We start from the raw sequence: 18,679 nt of genomic DNA, 5'->3' as shown, positions 1-18,679 counted from the left end.
GGCTGTAAAATTTTGGGATTAATCTAATTTTTTAAACTACTTTTAACAAATTTTTTAGAAAAGTCTTGGAAATCTCTGAGTTTCAAAAGTCAGACATTTTCAACTTTAAAACTCAAGTCGAATATTTTTGACTTTTGAAACTCAGAAATGTCCTAGTATTTTGTTCTAGAAATTTATCTAAAAATTTCTGAGTTTTTTTTGTTAACTTTTCAAGCTCAGGAATTTTCTTATTTTTTCTAGAAAATTTTAATTTTTCTTCTAGCAAATTTTTCACTTTTAAAGCTCAGAAATTGCTGAGTTTTTTCTAGAAAATTTATAGAAACAATAAGGAAACTTGAGATCTATCTCAAACTTTCTGAGCTTTTCAGTGGAAATTTACTCCTTTTTTCTATCCAGAATGGTCCTAATATGCCATCATTGTATGAGGCCTTATATAAATTATCTTTTTATTATTTAAGCTGCAAAAAAACATTTATTTGTTTTTTTTGCTGAAACGTTTAATATAGACTACCTTTGGATTGTGGGTCACCAAGCTGCACTAATATTAAAGTACAAGCAGCTTTTTGTGCCATTTTTATCTGTTTAGTTTTGAAGCTTTTTTCCTCCTTCTACTCCCAGTTGTTTCCAACTTTTAAAGCTGTTTGGCGCCACCTAGTGGTCTTTTAAACTATCTCTGCTGTTCTTGTGTCCTTTTAGTGACTTTTCTAGTAGTTTCTCTGTGACTGAAGTTTTAAACGGTGAGTAAAATATCCAAGCATGGGTACATGTAAATAACTTCTGTTAATAAATGCGTGAATATAAAGTGAGTATTGGGGACGTTTTTGCAAGTTCAGTCGTTTTGGTCCTCAGAGGGATTCGCCCGGCGACTCGGACCGGTCAGAACGCTGAATGAACCCACCATGCAGAGAGGAAGTTCTGGTGGTCCAGTCTGGATGTAAGGCCGGCGTAGCATGCACACGATGAGGCTTCAGTCTGAGGCAGAGGAGGATGAAGAGGAGGACGGGTCATTCGATGAAGATGTCCTCAGTGGGACAGGAGTAACCGACGTGCTGCTTGTAGAACTGCTGGAACGCCCGACTGCACAGAGCAGGAAGTAATCAGATTACTCACTGGGGGAAACCAGTTCATTCATCTAGTCATCCATTCATCCAAATAGTCATTCATTCATTCAACTATTCATCCATCCATCCATCCAAATGGTCATCCAACTATCCATCCAGTCATCCATCCAACTATTCATTCATCCATTCATCCAAATAGTCATCCATCCATCCATCATCCATCCATCCATCCATCCATCATCCATCCATCCAACTATCCATCCATTCCTCCATCCATCCAACTATTCATTCATCCATCCATCCATCCAACTATTCATCCATCCATCCATCCATCCATCCATCCATCCAACTATTCCTCCATCCATCCATCCATTTGTAAATTTTTTTTTCTCTCCTCCTGACTGTTACCTTTCTTCAGTAACACATTTTTGCTCTTTTCCATTTTACCAATTATCAGGAATCTCATTAACTCCTCTAATATGTTCCAATTTAATCATTTTCACTAGAACAGGTGTGAAATCAAAATGAATGTTGAAACATATTTTGATTCCCTTTCAGGAATCAAAGTCACATTTTAAACTCTGATCACTTCTGAAGTTCATTTTTTATTTTCCTTAAATAATTTTGTTTGGCACTAGGAGTATATTGACAAATAATAGTTATGATTACTAATAAGAGTATCAAAATAGCAAATCTAATGGAAGAACTGACTAAAATGTGATGTTTATTTTAACGGCTTCCTTTCTAATCTTTCTTGAAAGAAACTCCTCTGAAGCCAAGAGTGGGAGCAGAAAACCTCGGTGTTTGTTTCTTACCGAACCGACTCCGCCAGAGGATGCAAGGTGGTGTCTGACATCAACACATGGCAGGCGAAGCGCTGCTGGTCGGGATGTTTGGTGATGAATCCAAAGTACCTGCAGCAAAACCAAAATAGGAAGATTTCCAGCTGATGAGATGTGCAGAGACCCAATACCTCACTTGAAACAGTTCCAAGTACAGGTGTGTGAGACGATTCAGGTACGGTGGGTTGAACCCACCGGTTGTGTTTGGGATGGCAGCCGCAGAATGAGATGTTCTTCAACTGGAAGAAATGGAAACACTGGTCTCCCTGACGAACACAGAAGCACATACGTTTAGTCCTATGACTCCTATGATTTACATTCAGTGGTGTTCCTCAAGGTTCTATGCTGGGAAACTTGTTTCTCAACATATTGTGCTGCAATAATTTACTCACATAACTTAACATTTTAAGTTATGTTTGAGGACAACAAAGTTCATGTTTTGTGTGAAATTTGTGGAAAGAAACCCAACAAAGAGTTCAAAGGCAGTGCTACGAAATACTGAAGAAATGTATGTTAGCATCTGATTTTTAATAAATAAATCTTTGATATATTCTCTCTTTCACTATTGTGGCATTTAGCAAACAGAAACAATTTTGGTAATTATGACCTAAAAACGAGAAGTTTGGTATATTTATCTTTTTTATTAGGTGTATGTAAACTTCTGGTTTCCATTGTAGGATTTTTTTTTTATATTCTCCAAAGATTCCCATTACTCCCAGCATTTACTGGGAGTAATGAAAACACTGGTCTCCCTGACAGACACAGAAACACATTTAATCCCAGGAATCTTATAATTAATTTTCAATGCTGTTCCTCAAGGATCCATGCTTGTAAACCTGTTTTTCATCCTTTTGTGATGCAATAATTTGATCACATCAATTAAAAATTTTAAATTTCACATGTAATGTGTTGGTTACAGTGATAATAAAGTGGCTTATGGACAACAAAGTTTGTGTTTTATGACACAGAGACAAACGGAGATTCAATTCCAAAAATTTTCAAATTAAAAACGTTCTTCTCTGGTGTTCCTCATGGCTCTATGGTGGGACTCCATTTTCTTTTCCTTTTTTTTTACTCTTTTCCCCATAAAACTTAAATGTGTTAAACTGAGATATTTATTTGTTTGCAGACTCTTCACAGACTGATCTAAATTTTTTTGAGAACTGCAAACCTTTTTTCAGCTTCTTCGGACCTTCTAGCAGATGGAAAGAAAAACCGAATGACTGGACTTACCCGGTGAACAGAGTGGCACTGGTCCTGAACGATCATCTTCACGCCTTTCACGCTGACCTCCAGCACACAGGCTGACGGCAGCTGACCGGCTGACCGCCTGTTACACACAACCTGTGAGAGCAAACAGTCAGACAATCAGAAAAAAAACTGCAAACAAACAGAAATAAACACAAAGTTATAATTTATTTCCGGCAGATAGCTGTTTAGTTTTGTCTTTTAGATAGAAAGTAAATTTACTAGAAAAGCCAGTTGTTGTAAGAACTGTTTAAATGTTTTTTCCCTTATTTTTTTGTACCTTTTGCATCGCTGCACACAGGACGTCGTTTCCCACGTGGATGGGAACCTGAACCGAGCCCAGAAACCGAACAACAAACTGCTCCGTCCAGCCGTCGTTACGGACTGAAAGACAAATAAAGAAACGCCAACAAATGATGAACACATATAAATATTTCAGCTACGTTTATTTAAAAATGTTAATAAATGTGGAGTCAGTTGAAAATATGTATTTACTGTCATTTTTTTCAGTTTTCTTAGCTTGAGGCTGGAATTTCCCCCATTTTCACATTTTGAGATTTTGTCACTTTTTACTCTTACTCAAGTAAGAGTAAAAAGTATTTAGTAAAGAGTCAAGTACTGAGTTACTAATCAAATTATCAATCATATAATATTTAGAAATTACATCATCAGACGGACCAAAATATAAAGTTAAGATGAAACTTGGTATTTTTTTGAGGACCAAAAAGACAATAATTCATATTAGTAACAAAAAATAACAAAATCAGGAAAATTAAAATTTTTCCAAATCAGTTTCTTTCAATAATAAACTTGTGAAACTTTAACAGAAACTGCAGCTGTGTGTCTGGAGGATTTTTTGTTAAAACATGTTTAATTTTCCCTCAGTGGGTAGAAAATCCAGAAATTTTCTCAAGTAACAGTAAAAAGTACAGCGTAGTAAAAATATTCCTAGAAGTACTTGAAGTAAATGTTATTGTGTAAATGTAGATAGTTCCTACTTAACTCTGGTTTTTGCAGTGTATATAAATGAAGTAGAGCTGAAAAATCAGCCAGATCGCTAAGAAAAACGCTTATCCTTGTTGTAGTCAGTCACTGACATATTTTTAACTGGTTGGATGTTACTGTAAGGAATTAAAATAATCTCTTCTTGTAACAAATGCCAGTTTGGGAAGTCTGGACGCCACTTCCTGCCCGTCCTGGCGTACCGTGGCTCCTGTCTTTGGGCACCCTGACGGCGTAGAAGGCCGGGAAGATGCCGGTGGCCCCGGTCCTCATGTTGTAGCCCTGACACCACAGATCCTCGCTCTGCTTCAGCATCAGGACCGGGTCATCCGTTTCCAGCTGCAGCTCGTCTGCGTGGCGGGGAACAAACCTGCGACAGAAACAGAGTCAGCTGCGATCTGTGACGAGTTTTATTTATCTTTTCATTTGGGTTTGTGTTGTGTTTGTGCCGACCTGTAGGCGGCCCGGTGGCTCTGCTGCCTCTCCACGCCGTCCAGAACACAGGAAAACACACCAAACGAGCCGGCGCCTGAGGAACAAAAAGCCAACTTTACACCCCAAATGTCAAATAATCAACATGAACTTTGTAAGAGTCGATTCAACAACGGTGAGAGTAAAATGCCTCATTATGTCGGTGAAAATAGTCAGAGTTAAAGAAGGTTTTGTTTAGTATTTACTCTTTGCATTTCCTTTAACAATTGACAAGTTAAACTGCACTCTTTCTGTGTTAATATAACACCATAAGCCAGTTTTACTGAAAATGATCCAAACTGAGTGTTAAATATATATTGTAATTATATGCTTTTTTGTTGTAAACCTATTCAACATGTAGATTTATTGAAATCAACACTAACTTAAAATATTTAACTGTTTCTCAGACATAAAGCTAAGACTTAATATAAAATATTTGTAGGATAGAAACCATCTTCCAGGTCTTATCAATGTATTAAGCTTAGCACAGAAATTGCATTTTATTTAGATAAAATTATATTAATGATTGTGTTAATCAAGTTTTACTCTATAGGTCATTGTAACTTTAAAACTGGGCACTGACTCCGTGTTGAAACTGTTGAATTAAAGCTGATTTTACTGCGTTATCCTCACTGACATGATAAAACCACGAACATGATGTAAAACATGAACTAATGTGCTTTAATTCTATGCACACAAAAGCTTTTAAAAGTAAATATTTCTCACAGACTACTGCAAATTTTACAGCATCGCTGTTTTCGTCTGTAATAATTGGGTCAAACGCCGGCGCCGTCTTGTGTATGACAGTAGGCTGACAGGAAAGGGGGGAAGGCATGCGGCAAATGTCGGCCAGGTCTGGGAATCGAACCTGCGACGGCCGCGTCGAGGACTCAAGGCCTCCAAACGTGGGTCGCACTGTCCCCTACGCCACCACAGCACGCCCCCTTGGAATCATGTTAATCACTAAATAACACCAAGAATTTGGACTTGCAGTGGTACAAGGTTGGTACATTTTTATGTAACCGGCTTATTTTTCCTCTATTTGTGACAACAGTGCTGAGTGAGAAGGGAATATTTGCAGGTAAACTCACCTGTGGAGCTGTATGGGCTGCTGCTGTTGGCAGAGAACAGGTTGAGGAACTTCCTGCTTCTGGGGCCTCTTCCTCCTCCATTAGACTCGTCTTCCTCTGAAGTTGTGGCTGACGAAACCTTGGACTGCTTGCAGATCCGTGCAACTGCAACTACTTCCCTCCTTCTCTTCACTTCCTCCTCCCTCCTCCTCTTTAGGTCCTCTTCTTTCCTCCTCTTTGCCTCCTCCTCTTCTTTTTTCCTCTTCTTCTCCTCTTGTCTTTGCTTCTCTTCCTCTTTTCTCCTTTCTTGAAACAGAAAACAACATGGCGTTAGTTGCTTTGCTTACAGTTCTGGTGTTCCACAGGGTTTTCTGTTTGGCCTTTTGCTTTTTCCTGTCTTCCTCCAGTTTAAAGAAGGAAATCATTACTTACCTCTATGCAAATGATACTTGCCTTCATATAAAAATGTTAAAAACTTTGAAACCATTACTGAACAGAAAGAAAGAAAGAAATGAATGAATGAATGAATGAATGAATGAATGAATGAATGAATGGATGAATGGATGGATGGATGGATGGATGGATGGATGGATGGATGGATGGATGGATGGATGGATGGAGCAGCTCCTCTGTTTGTACCTAGCTTTCTGGCCTCCTCGCTCTTCCTCCTCTCCTCCTCGTACTCGGGGTCTTCCTCCTCGTTGGCCGACTGGTAGACGGTCTCGGTGTCGCTGTCCTCGTTGTGCTCGTTGGGTCCGTGCAGGCTGTCCTTCAGCTTGCCCAGCTCCAGCTGCGCGTGCTCGTCCACCACCAGCGTGTATTTAACCGAGTCGTAGCTCAGCCCGGCCGCCGCCTCGCTCTTCGCTGCGGTTCGGTCCAACTTAACGTCCACCGTGTCTTCAGCTTTGTCCCGGCCGGCGCCCGTCTCTGCGGCGGTACGGTCCGTCTCTGGTTTGTCCGTGTCCGTCGGCGTGCGTGCCGGGTGGTTCTGGACAGGTGCGGAGGGAGTCGGATCTCCTTCCCCATCTTCTTCTCGGATGTCGGGGTTGGTTCTGCAGGACAGAGAGGGATGCAGCGGTCCAGGAGGGGGCCCCTCTGTGTCTGAGCTCAGGGACATCCGGTTGGACCCCCCCTCACTGCTGGACCGGGACAGCGCCGCAGGGGGGTTCTCCTGGGTTCTGTCATGGTTTTGGCCTGAGGAAACAAATCAGAGTTGATTAGGTCTGTCGCAATAATCAATTAATCACGATCTGTTGTTTTTCTTTTTTCTCTCTTTTTACTAAAAAATGATAAAAGTTATCCTCAATATTAAGGAGCTTTAGGCTTAAACTAGTTCCTATATCTTTCTAAAATGTTACGTTTAAGTTGTTTTTCTTATTTCAAATGTATGAAGATATTTGCATCAGAAACTAGACCAAAAATACTTTTAAGGTTTTGTGTTTTTAAAGTATATAAATGAAATAGTGCTGAAAAATGAGATCCAGATCTCTTCCGATCTTAAATCAGCTCTTATTAATAATGCATTTTCTTGTTATTGTAAACCACAGAAACATTTTTTAAAACCTTACTGCTCTGATGTTACTTTAAAGAATTAACACTTGAGTCGCCTTTTTACCAAGTATTTTATTTTTACAATTTTTTGAGTAATATCTTTGAAGACTGCTTTTTACTTTCGCTTGAATAAAGATATGTTTACTCTTACTTCAGTAAAACTTTTGGGTTTTCTACCCACTGCATGAAAAACAAACACGTTTCAATACAAAAATTAACCACACACACTTTTTACTGAAAGAAACTGATTTGGAAAAAAATTCTTCTTTTATTTTTTACTTATATAAATTATTTTCATTCATGTCCTTAAAATACAATCAATTTCCACAGAAATGTATATTTTGTGATGATGTAATTTTTAAATATTAAATGGTTGATAATTTGATCAGTTATTCAGTTCCTGACTCATGTCTCAGTGGCTACTTTTACTTTTCTAGAGTAAGAATATGTTGAAGTTCTGTCACTCTTTCTTTAGTTATTTGTTTCTCTCTAAACTCTCTCCGGAGGAGCTGACTGGCGTTTCCCACCTTGGTTCTGGCTCTTGTCCCGGTTCTGGCTCTTCTCCTGGCTTCTTGCTGCTACAGGTGTGCGTGGGACCACCATGGCAGGCAGGTAGACCTCCTGGTTGGACAGCTTGTTGTTGGATTTGATGGCTGCTCCTCCTCTGCTGCTCATCTTCGCTCCTCCTCTTCCTCTCCCCTCAGCTGGCCGGCCTCTCGGCCCGTTGACCTCCCTCTGCCTCTGATGTCCGTTCTTGTCTTTGTCCTTCGCCTTGTCCTCACACAGACGTCCCCCTCTCCGGTCCGTCCCGTTGCCCCTGAGTTCTCCCAGGTTCTTCTCCTTCATCGCTCCTCTCCCTCCTCCTCCTCTCCCGCCTCCCCCGCCTCCTGCGGCTCTCCGCTGACTCCTCGGCGTGCTGCAGGGTTGCGTGGCTGTGGACGTCGACCGTTCTCGTGGTCGGACCCGTGCGTCTGGGGCTGAGGCGGCGGCCTGCGTGTTGTTTCTGCTGTTGGAGGCAGTGGGCGGTTTTGGTGCCGGCCGGCGCTGAGCTGTGGGCCGGACTTTTTCCTCTTGTTTTGGCTTGGCATCTTGAGGTGCTGGATCTCCTGAAGGCAGAAAGAAAAAGAGAAAACTTCAGATTATGTGTTACTCAACCTCCAGAACAGAAAACAGGCAGATTATACGTGTAATAAGAAGATTAGTCTGGACCGGAGCTGCAGGAACTTTTCTTTTACTTTACATGTTTTTACTCAACTCTAAACTCTGAAGCTTAACAGCTTCCTGCCTGAGAGCCTGACTGCTGAAGGAAACAGCTAACAAAGAATCATTATCATTAATGTTGACCGGACTGCCGCTTAATCACACCAATCATAGAAAAGGTGCTTAAGTACTGTTCAAGAAATGACTTGCCATCACATCTGCAAAACTTCGACACCCCTGGGTGCAACAAAAACCGCTGCAATGTTTGTGGCAACCTTTACATGTTGGTTGTACCTTTTACATCAGTGGTGCCCAAAGTCGGTCGTGGAGGGGCCGGCATCCTGCATGCTTTAGGTCTCTCCCTGGTGGTGGCAACAGCCTCCTCAGCATGTCAATGTTCTTAGGCCTTCGAACGAGCCACCATTGGATCCTGGCCCGTTAAACCAGGGAGAGAACTAAAACATGCGGGATGCCGGCCCCTCGAGGACCGACTTTGGGCACCCCTGCTACATGATTGTTGCACCCTTCAAATGCCTGTTGCACCCTTGCCATGTTTGTTGCACCCTTGCAGTGTTTGTTGCACCTTTGCAGTGTTTGTTGCACCCTTGCAGTGTTTGTTGCACCTTTGCAGTGTTTGTTGCACCCTTGCAGTGTTTGTTGCACCCTTCACATGTCTGTGTTTGTTGTACCTGTGATGTGTGGGGAGGAAGAGTGGGAGTCCTTCCAACTGTCCTTTTTACCCAAAGAGTTGTTGTTGATGGAGTCCTGAAAAGAAACAACACATTGAGAGAAAGTCCATCAAAGATCGTCCATCCGTCCGATTTACCGCTCGAAAAATCTCTGATGTTTTGACCAAACCAGAATCAGAACCAGCATATCTCCAAAATAAACAACATATAATCATGAATTTGCTCTGCTGGTCTCACACCTCGTTACCATGGTTACCGGGTTAACTCTGAGCAACAGTTTGTCAGATCCAAACCTCTAAAAATAAAAATTTGGACTTTCATCACTAAATACAGCATGCCGTTTCTCTTTTCTGACCTCAAACACACCAGACATTTTCATTCATCCATGTAAGTTCTTTCAGTTTCTCTAAATATAAACGCCTGACCCAGTAAGCCCCAGGAAATTCCCCAGGTTTTAAAAGAAACCACACAAATAGATAAAGATGATCACTCACACCACAGCTCAGATGGCAGACTGAACTTCTTTAGAGGGATTTCTACACCAGAACAGGTTTAAAAATCATATTTTTTTATTGTTCTTACTATTTTTGTCCTTGGTTTGTTGGTCGACTTCTGGATGTTTATGTCATCTTATGGTTGTTCTGCGTTTCTGTTTTTCAGCTGCTTCACACTTGTTGTCTTATTTATTTTAGTTCAGGACACTTTGTGAGTGTTTTCCATCAATTTTCTTGAAATGTTGGAAAGGTAAATATACCAAAAATAATTACCAAACCAAAAATATTACCAAATATTTTTGGTTTAGTTCCTAGTGCAAAGATCTTAGTCCACTGTAAACAAAACAAAACTACAATGAAAATAATTTTTAAGCAAGGAGTAAGAGTTTGTTTTAAATGAATAATTCTTGAATATTAGTTTCTCTGTGTTGTGGAAAAAACTATTTCCAAGCACTGTTCAGGTAAAATCACTCAATCAGGTTTATTTCTGAATTGTGAACAACTCAGAGAGCTTGTAGGAAAATCAGTAATGAAGCAGGTCAGGATGAAAAGCTCTGCCAGGCAGAGACAACACAGGAGTTTTATACCGAGGATAAAGGCTCCAAACCAAAGGATGAGACAGTCTGGTCCTGATGCAGCTGTGGAAAACAACTTTCTACATGTAACCCAAATAGTTACATTTTGGTGGGAATATACAGGAACCTAGAATAAACATAGCAATACAACTAGCAGGTGTGACCTTATTGTAATTTTCCACTTCACTCTGGCAGATTATTTTACTTAATAACATGGAAAAATTGTCTCTTTTATTAATCTGCCAATGGAAGATTAAAAACTTTCACTTTTTCATCAATATTAAGGAATTTTTTACTTAAGACAAAATCCTTTATTGTTACTTGTATGTTAGTTCTGTTTTATTTCAAATGTACTCATATAGTATTTGCTCTATAAACGAAAGCAAAGATATTTGGTTAAGATTTTGTGCTTTTGCCGTGTGCATCCTCAGCATGGAGAATCAGAACCGTTACTGGACTCGTGACTCGCTGCGTTTTCCAGCTGATAAATCTCAGAACCCTGTGAGATTCACGATCAGAAGGAGTCCAGATCTTCTGTCTCACAGCGAGCTGCTGAACTGAAACAGACCCAACTAATCGATGAAGCGTCCTGTTACGCAGACTCAGCACATCCTTCCCTGATCCGCTGGCAGCCGTCAGAACCTGCAGAGTGGAGATCTTAAATGGATTTATTAGGGTGTTATTTGTTCAGAACAACGTTCCCTCTTGATCCTCCAGATCGGGAAAACATCTGCAGGAACCTACAGGTTAATTTGACCGTCTCTTCTGTCGATTCAAGGATTTTATGTTATTTTTCCAACCTAAACTTGGTGTAAATCCTGGTTGGTACAACCAACTTAATTGAAAAAACTGTGTTTAATGTTCCTTTTTTTTAAGTCAAAATGATGAGGAAAACATTGAAATGAAGAGAAAATGTTGAATCAAAGAAAAAATGGAGATGAAAAAGAAACTAAAATAATGCGAAAAAGTTAGAAATGATTAAATTCAGGAATAATGAGTCAAAATAATAGAAAAAAAATACAAAAATGATAAAAATGATTAAATAAGAAAAAAGTTTAATTGTTGAGGAAAATTAAAAAATAATAATAAAGTTGAAATAAGAAAAGCCCAAGGAGAAGTGTGTCTTTCTTTTAATTTTCTAATCCATATTGTTTTATCATTTCAAAGAAATGATGCAAAAAATATCCAAATGAGAAGGAAAAACAAAATAATGAAAAGAAATTACCGTAAGAGAGGATGAAGAAAAAGTCAAACAATCAACAAATGTTTTAAAATACAAATTTATAAGATTTAGAAAAACAAATAAATGATGAAAAAAAATCCAAATGAGAAAAAGACAAAATTATTAGAAAAGGCTGAAATACAGTGTCCTGTGGTGGCGTAGCGGGTAGCGCCACCCACGTTTAGAGGCCTTGAGTCCTCGACGTGGCTGTCGCGGGTTCGATTCCCGGACCCGGCAACATGTCTTCCCCCCTCACCTTCCCTCTTTCCTGTCAGCCGACTGTCTTAAGGGACACTAGAGCCCACAAAAGACCCACTGGTGGGGGAAAAAAATAGAAAAGGTTGAAATAATGAGGAAACTTTGACATGATGAAACAATCCAAATTATGAGAAAAATATTGCAATAATTCCACCTTTTTTCAAGATAGTTTCACTTTACTCTTAATATTTTGATTTAAAAAGGGCAAAAAAGTTTTTTCTTATTTCCACTTCATCTTGAAAACTAAAGTAAAGAAAACATTCACCATTTTCTTCCTCCTGCTGAACCTTAATCTTATTTTGAAGAAAAAGAAATCTGATTTGTAATTATTTAGTGCTCCTTAAAGCCTTTAATTTGTGAATGCATCAAGTTCTGGTAAGGATGGCTGGACGGGTCTGAGCCGATCCAGTAAACAGGAAGAGGCTTGTTAAACAAGGAACTCCAGAACTCACTGCTGTGAGGATGATGACGATGCTCTACCTGAGGGATCAGACTGAAATACTGCAGCATCAGCAGCTGAACAGCCGACTGAAAAAAGAGCTGCTTCATTTCTGAAAGTATCACCTTCCTTTATTTCACCGAGTTAAAATGTGGGTTTTATGATGTGGGTTTTATGGGAGTTAAAATGTGGGTTTTATGGCCTCCAGCCATCTTGTTTTCCTTTCCTTTCATTTTGAATCACTGCTGACCCTCTGAAGCTCCGCCAGGGCTGCCCTTTGTCACCGATTCTGTTCATTACAGAATTCACAGAATTTCTAGACCAGCCAGGGTGTTGAGGGGATCCGTTTTGGTGGCCTTAGGATCACGTCTCTGCTTTTTGCGGATGATGTGGTCCTTTTGGCTTCATCAGGACGTGATCTGCAGCTCTCGCTGGAGCGGTTCGCAGCCAAGTGTGAAGCGGCTGGGATGGCGATCAGTGCCTCCAAATCCGAGGCCATGGTCTGGAGCTGGAAAAGGGTAGAGTGCCTTCTCCGGGTCAGGGGGGGTGTCCTGACCCAAGTGGAGGAGTTCAAGTATCTCGGGATCTTGTTCACGAATGGGGGAAGAAGGGAGTGGGAGATCGACAGGCGGATTGGTGCAGCGTCTGCCGTCAAGCGGGCGCTGTACCGCTGTACCGGTCCGTCGTGGTGAAGAGAGAGCTGAGCCAAAAAGCGAAGCTCTCGATTTACCGGTCGATCTACGTTCCCACCCTCATCTATGGTCATGAGCTTTAGGGTCATGACCGAAAGAACGAGATCGCGGATACAAGCAGCCGAAATGGGTTTTCTCCGTAGGGTGGCTGGGCTCTCCCTTAGAGATAGGGTCAGAAGCTCAGTCATCCAGGAGGGACTCAGAGTAGAGCCGCTGCTCCTTCACGTCGAGAGGGGCCAGTTGAGGTGGCTCGGGCATCTGGTCAGGATGCCTCCTGGACGCCTCCCTGGTGAGGTGTTCCGGGAACGTCCCACCGGGAGGAGACCCCGGGGAAGACCCAGGACACGCTGGAGGGATTATGTTTCTCGGCTGGCCTGGGAACGCCTTGGGATTCCTCCGGAGGAGCTGGTGGAAGTGGCTGGGGAGAGGGAAGTCTGGGCCTCCCTTCTGAAGCTGCTACCCCCGCGACCCGACCCCGGATAAGCAGAAGAAGAAGAAGATGGATGGATGGATGGTAAAATTGCTTCTTTTTTCTACTAATAGAGATTTTCTCATAAACAAAAATTTTCATACACTGGCTTGATACTGTGTCGTACACCTCGCAGAAGGGATGTTTGAAATAAAAGCCAAGTTTTGAAAATATTTTCTGCAATTTTGCAAAACAACAAAAAAATAAATAAATAAGTAAAATAATTGATTAAAATCAGAAATCATTTATGGTTTGAAAACATCTGAGGCTCATTATTATTAGCCTCAATTACCATTAAAGCACCAATAATTGTTTCCATTTGCTAAACAACAGGATAATTAACATTACATTTTTAAATAATGGCAAAATTAAAAGAAATCAGTCCATATATCAGAACTTCCACCAGTCTGCTTCATCCTTGAAAACAACTTCCAGATAGATTAAAATGCCACATTCATGTATTCATATTGGAAAGTCTAATTATTATTCAGTTCACGAAGGAAACTGGTTCTCTTTTCCTGAAATTAACGGGTTTTGTTGTGTAATGTCTGCATCAACCTCAGAATAAAAAATACTTAGTGAAAACAAATCTTCATTTTCACAAGGAGACTCGTGTAACGGAAACCCTGTAACACTGACTTCCTTTAAATCTCAACTAAAAACCCACCTGTTTAGGATTGTATTTGAAACGTAGTCAAATTTAATGATGGAACTTGACTTAATGTCGTGTTTTGATTGTTGATTCTATGTTGCAATTGCACAAAAATCCGTGAGGAACGGCGGAGTCTGTGAAAGAGGTGTGTACAGAGCCTCTTGTTGGAAGAAAAACGGCGAGTGACTGAGGGTCATTGCGCGCAACGAAAACCCTCTAAATTCTAGACACTAACAGGAACCATAGAACTGCACAAAAATCCGCGAGGGACGGCGGAGTCCCTGCTCGAAATTCTGTGAAAGAGGAAAGAGATGTACGGATCCTGGTGCCGGAAGCCCATTGAAAGGCTGTTTACATCGTTTTAAACTGCGTGATTGTGAGTGGGAATAAAAATACCAACAGGTATTTTGTTCCATATAACACAGTAGGAGTGTAAACCTTTTATGGATGCAAACTCGACTAAAAACCCACCTGTTTAGGATTGTATTTGAAACGTTATCAATTACAAATTTATTGATGGAACTTGACTTAATGTCGTTTTCTTATTGTTGATTCTATGTTGCATTGTGTTTTTGTGTTTGATTTGATGTAAAGCACTTTGAAACGCCTTGCTGCTGAAAAGTGCTATACAAATAAAATTTGATTGATTGTGTGATTAAGATTTAACAGGGAAGATGCCGTCCCAACTGTGAAGTATGAGGCTGGTGGCATCACAACGCAAAAACACAAAATCTTACCAAGTATTTTTTCTAGTTTCTAGTACAAATATGTTATACTGGCTGCACCGGTAAATTATTTAACTTATTTAAGATATTTACTAAAAATACTTCCTCGAGCTTGCTAAAAAGTTACTTTTAAATTAGTTTAGACTTATTTCAGGTGTACTAAGATATTTGTACAAGAAACTAGACCAAAACTACTTGGTAAGAATTGGTTCTTTTGCAGTTTCCAAGCTTTCTGCTCCTTCAGACTAGCTAGCAGCAATTAGCAAGCACCTGGTGGGACTGCACATCTGCTGAGCTCATTATACAAACTACTTCTCAGAGAAACACTGGGGAAAACGTTGTTCAAGGCTTAATGGAGGAGTGTTGTGATGACGTGATGAAGGCGGCGTATTGGAAAAAGCAGGAGCTTCTTAAAGAGACAGACGGCCAATTTAAAGGTGATAAATTGCAATGTCAATTTTCTTTTAAAGATGACCTCTTAAGCTTCCTGGAATATGTTAGGATAGGTTTGTGGGCTAAACAAAACATTCATTACATTTTTGCACAAATGATTTGCTGTTAGAGTATTTTGAGCTGTTTCAGGGCCTCTTCTAACTTCCAATCCAAATAAGCTGCTGCAGGCCACTCCCCCCTCAGTTTCTCAGTTATTTTCACACTCGTATGTGAAAATAGCTGCAAACAGATGCGCAATCATACATCTGTACATCTTTGAAAAGCAGAAGTGGAGCATCCTGTACAACCAACAAAAATACAGCAAACGATTTCTGGATGGCATGTAAACAACAAAACTCTTGTCTTTTCCAACAGCCATTGTACAGCACATACAGCAGTAAAACCAGCTGAACAAACATGCTGGACCTCCAATTGGGTTGCTAGGTTACGGGCGGAACTTTGCTGGGGGTGATGGGTAACAAGATGATTTGTGATGTTACATTCTGAACGGCTCATTTTCAAGACACCAAAAAATGTTAACTGGCTGGGTAGTTTTTTTAAGAATTATGCTAATTTTACAAGCACCAGAGACCCAAATGGAAATGTTAAATAATAATAGGTTCTCTTTGAGTCATATTTGATATTTACAGCATTTTCAAAACAACTGAAGGTAGCACGGTTACTTAATTGTGCTATAAAATGATTTTATATGCCTGGCATATTACCGCCCCTTTAAAGATGCAAGTTATAATTTCGTTTTAAGATTTGAAGCATTATTTTTAAAGGGGTGTGGGCTCTTTTCAGAGCCTCTGTCTGAGTCTAGTTGGATCTGAACCAGACCTGCCCCCTATCTCTGTAAACACCCCGAGATGATGAGCTAAATCTGATCTTCTACTGCTCTGGAGTCAGCAGTCCAGACGTGTTTTTTCCCAGAATCGGCACCATTTATCATGATTGTAACTGAATATTTTCCCAAGATGGCAGAGCAGCCGCGGCATCAGCAGGAGCCGGGGCGAACACGGCCAGGCGTCCTTCAATAAATCACTTCACCCTGATCCACTCTGACTCCTTCGGTCCTGGAACCGATCAGGACCATTCAGCGTCCCGGGAGACGGGATGTGACCCAAATGACACACTCGATTACACACAGATGCTCTCTCACACACACACAGTCACCAAGTTATCGGCCGACCTCTGGGTGGGTCCGCCTGGTCCGATCGGACCTACCTGGGTGCCGGCTTGTGGGAGCTGTGGGAACAGATTCAGGCTGGTCGGTCTCTTTGGTCGGTATTTATCCATGACAGCGCAGGTGGATCCTCTGTCGACAGGCGGCAGCTTCCTCCCTCCTCCTCCTTTATCAACCCACCGTCGGCGCTCCTCGGCTCGGACAAGGCCTCCCCCACCCTCCTCTACCTCCCTGTCATCTCTTCTTCCTCCTCGGTCCTCTGAGCATCGTTCAGCTCTGAGCTCCTTCTCTGGCCACGCCCCTGTTGCCCAACGATTGGCCCCGCACGCCGTCACATCACCTTCATCACCACAACGGAGAGGAAGAGGAAGAGGGATTGTGTTGAGTTGTGATGGAGGGAGTGGGACTGAGATGAGCGAGAGATGCAGGGAGAGAAAGGTGGAAAGGGAGGGAGGAAGTCAGAAGCAGCCAATCAGAGCGAAGCATGACATCATCAGCTGATTTGCCTTCAGGCTAAAGAACATACAAAGAGTGACTCAGAGAAATACGATTAGACAGCAGGACAGGCGGACAAAGGCAACATCCAGTTAGCAAAGCAGTCAGCAAACTGTCTGATGATTGGGAACCAGTCTGCCAGTCTGTCTCAACCCAGTTCAGCTAAATATAAACCCAGTTGCCAGTTAGGAAATGGTTTGACAACTGGAAACAGTCATCCTGTCTGAAAACAGTCAGCAAACAGGCTGATAACTGGCAAAGAGGCAGTGAATAAGACAGAAAATCAGTTTAAATAGACATAAAACCAGTAACCAGTGAGGAAGCACCCTGTCAATCAGACGGTAAACCAGTTTAAAGGAGGAGTATTTGTGTAAAACCCACTTTTTTAATCTTTAAAACATGTCATAATGTTATTCCCTAATCCAAAACGAACCTGGAGTGTTGCTTTGATTTTAATGTGTTTGACAAATTCTTAATTTCCATGGCAACCATTCAGCTGTTCAAAATGCCTGGGTGGACCTGCCTACATGACTCAGCTCCTTCAGACTAGCCAGAAGCAATTAGCAAACACCTGGTGAAACTTTACCAGCTACTTGCCAGAGCAACACTGGTAAAAATGTTGTTATAGGGTTAATACAGAAGCCATGTTGTGATGACTTTCTGAAGGCAGCGTTTCAGAAAGAGCAGGAGTTTTTAAAGTGGCAGTGGCCCAATTTCAAGGCAGTAAATCACGACTTACAATTTCTTCCAAGTCAGTTAGGCTACTAACTTAATCTAGGTTAGTAGTCTGTGCTGTAAAATTGCACTGTGTCTGGAAAATATATAATACTCTCCCTTTAAGAGGCAGCTTAAAACATAGTTGGTGGGTGATTAATCAACACCTTTTAGGAGCTTTCTATTTCAGTCAGTATGTCGTTAAAGATATCGTCTTACAAACACTTTGAAATTAGCTTGGTAAAAACCAACCACTTGTTCTGATTCACTTCGTACAGAAGGTTTGGATTTAGTTGAGGTTTTAACCGCTAACGTTTGGCCATGACGTACGTAACGCGGCAGCTCGACGCCATGAAGCTCACCGGAAATGGTCTGCGCTGTAAACAGTCGTCCTCCACTGGGAAGAGAGAAATGCCGAGCTGTAAAAGAAGACTGTTTATGTTAATTCAAAAATGTGGCCAACACGGACCGAACCGAACTGTTTTGTTCACTTCCTTCGCTGCCGATGCTAAATTACTTTTTCTGGTTTTGAAAGTAGGAAAGGAAACGGGAAGTGTGAAATACCGCCACCTAGTGGTATGGGGTGTTTCATGATTTAATTTTGAATATCGTCTCCTTTCGAAATAATAAAGTAACATAATAAAGTTGTTTGTTTTTTCCTAAATTATCTTTTGGCAATAAGAAAGGGGTTATTTTTATTTATTTATTTTTCCAAACTCACATTTGGAAAAAATGACTAATATCATTTTAGGAACATCTATCTACAGGGAAAATACAATTTAAGAACAGCACAGAAAATAAACATCATCGTTCACAACTTCTATTTGTTGATTGGCCCTGAGAAATCCAAGTCAATGAGAGAAAGGCAGACCAGAGGAGATGAATATCTAGTTGAAATGTGTATGGAAGCAAAACCTTTACAAGTTTAATTGACTTTGTTGTTTTTATTTGCTCTTTCCACTGCATTCTTGTCTTCATTTTTACTTTTTTTGTATTTATTTTTGAGTGTTATGTTTGTTTTAGGTGACTATGGATCAATAAGATTAAATGTGATATTTAAATGAAACCAATTTTGTGAATAAAAAGTATGAATTTGTAATGTTTTAATAGTCTGAATACAATAAAACAACTGATTTAGTCTCCCTTCTGATTATGTTTCTAATGATTCCCACTGACCAGACTAGTGGACCCA

At 40.8% G+C, this 18,679-nt stretch overlaps 1 protein-coding gene across 3 annotated transcripts; it reads right to left on the bottom strand.

Moving 5' to 3' along the window:
• Positions 1 to 31: 31 nt before the first annotated feature.
• Positions 32 to 18,012, bottom strand: LOC122836143 (C-Jun-amino-terminal kinase-interacting protein 1-like). Of its 3 annotated transcripts, none has more exons than XM_044125853.1 (13): positions 17,818 to 18,012; positions 16,320 to 16,684; positions 9,135 to 9,210; positions 7,773 to 8,351; positions 6,334 to 6,888; positions 5,716 to 6,000; positions 4,607 to 4,682; positions 4,357 to 4,523; positions 3,432 to 3,535; positions 3,137 to 3,247; positions 2,099 to 2,169; positions 1,877 to 1,975; positions 32 to 1,077 (listed from the first exon to the last, which is right to left on the bottom strand). In XM_044125853.1, exons 2-13 carry the CDS (start codon positions 16,389 to 16,391, stop codon positions 1,005 to 1,007), a joined length of 2,268 nt encoding a protein of 755 aa, XP_043981788.1. In that variant the 5' UTR covers positions 16,392 to 16,684; positions 17,818 to 18,012; the 3' UTR covers positions 32 to 1,004. The 3 variants fall into 3 exon arrangements, with proteins under 3 accessions (XP_043981788.1, XP_043981787.1, XP_043981789.1); XM_044125852.1 differs by having other exon boundaries at positions 17,850 to 18,012; XM_044125854.1 differs by having other exon boundaries at positions 16,320 to 16,618; positions 17,850 to 18,012.
• Positions 18,013 to 18,679: the final 667 nt, after the last annotated feature.

Source organism: Gambusia affinis, linkage group LG08 (genome assembly GCF_019740435.1).
Source record: "Gambusia affinis linkage group LG08, SWU_Gaff_1.0, whole genome shotgun sequence".
NCBI lineage: Eukaryota > Metazoa > Chordata > Actinopteri > Cyprinodontiformes > Poeciliidae > Gambusia > Gambusia affinis.
This window is presented reverse-complemented; position numbering and strand designations above follow the sequence as displayed.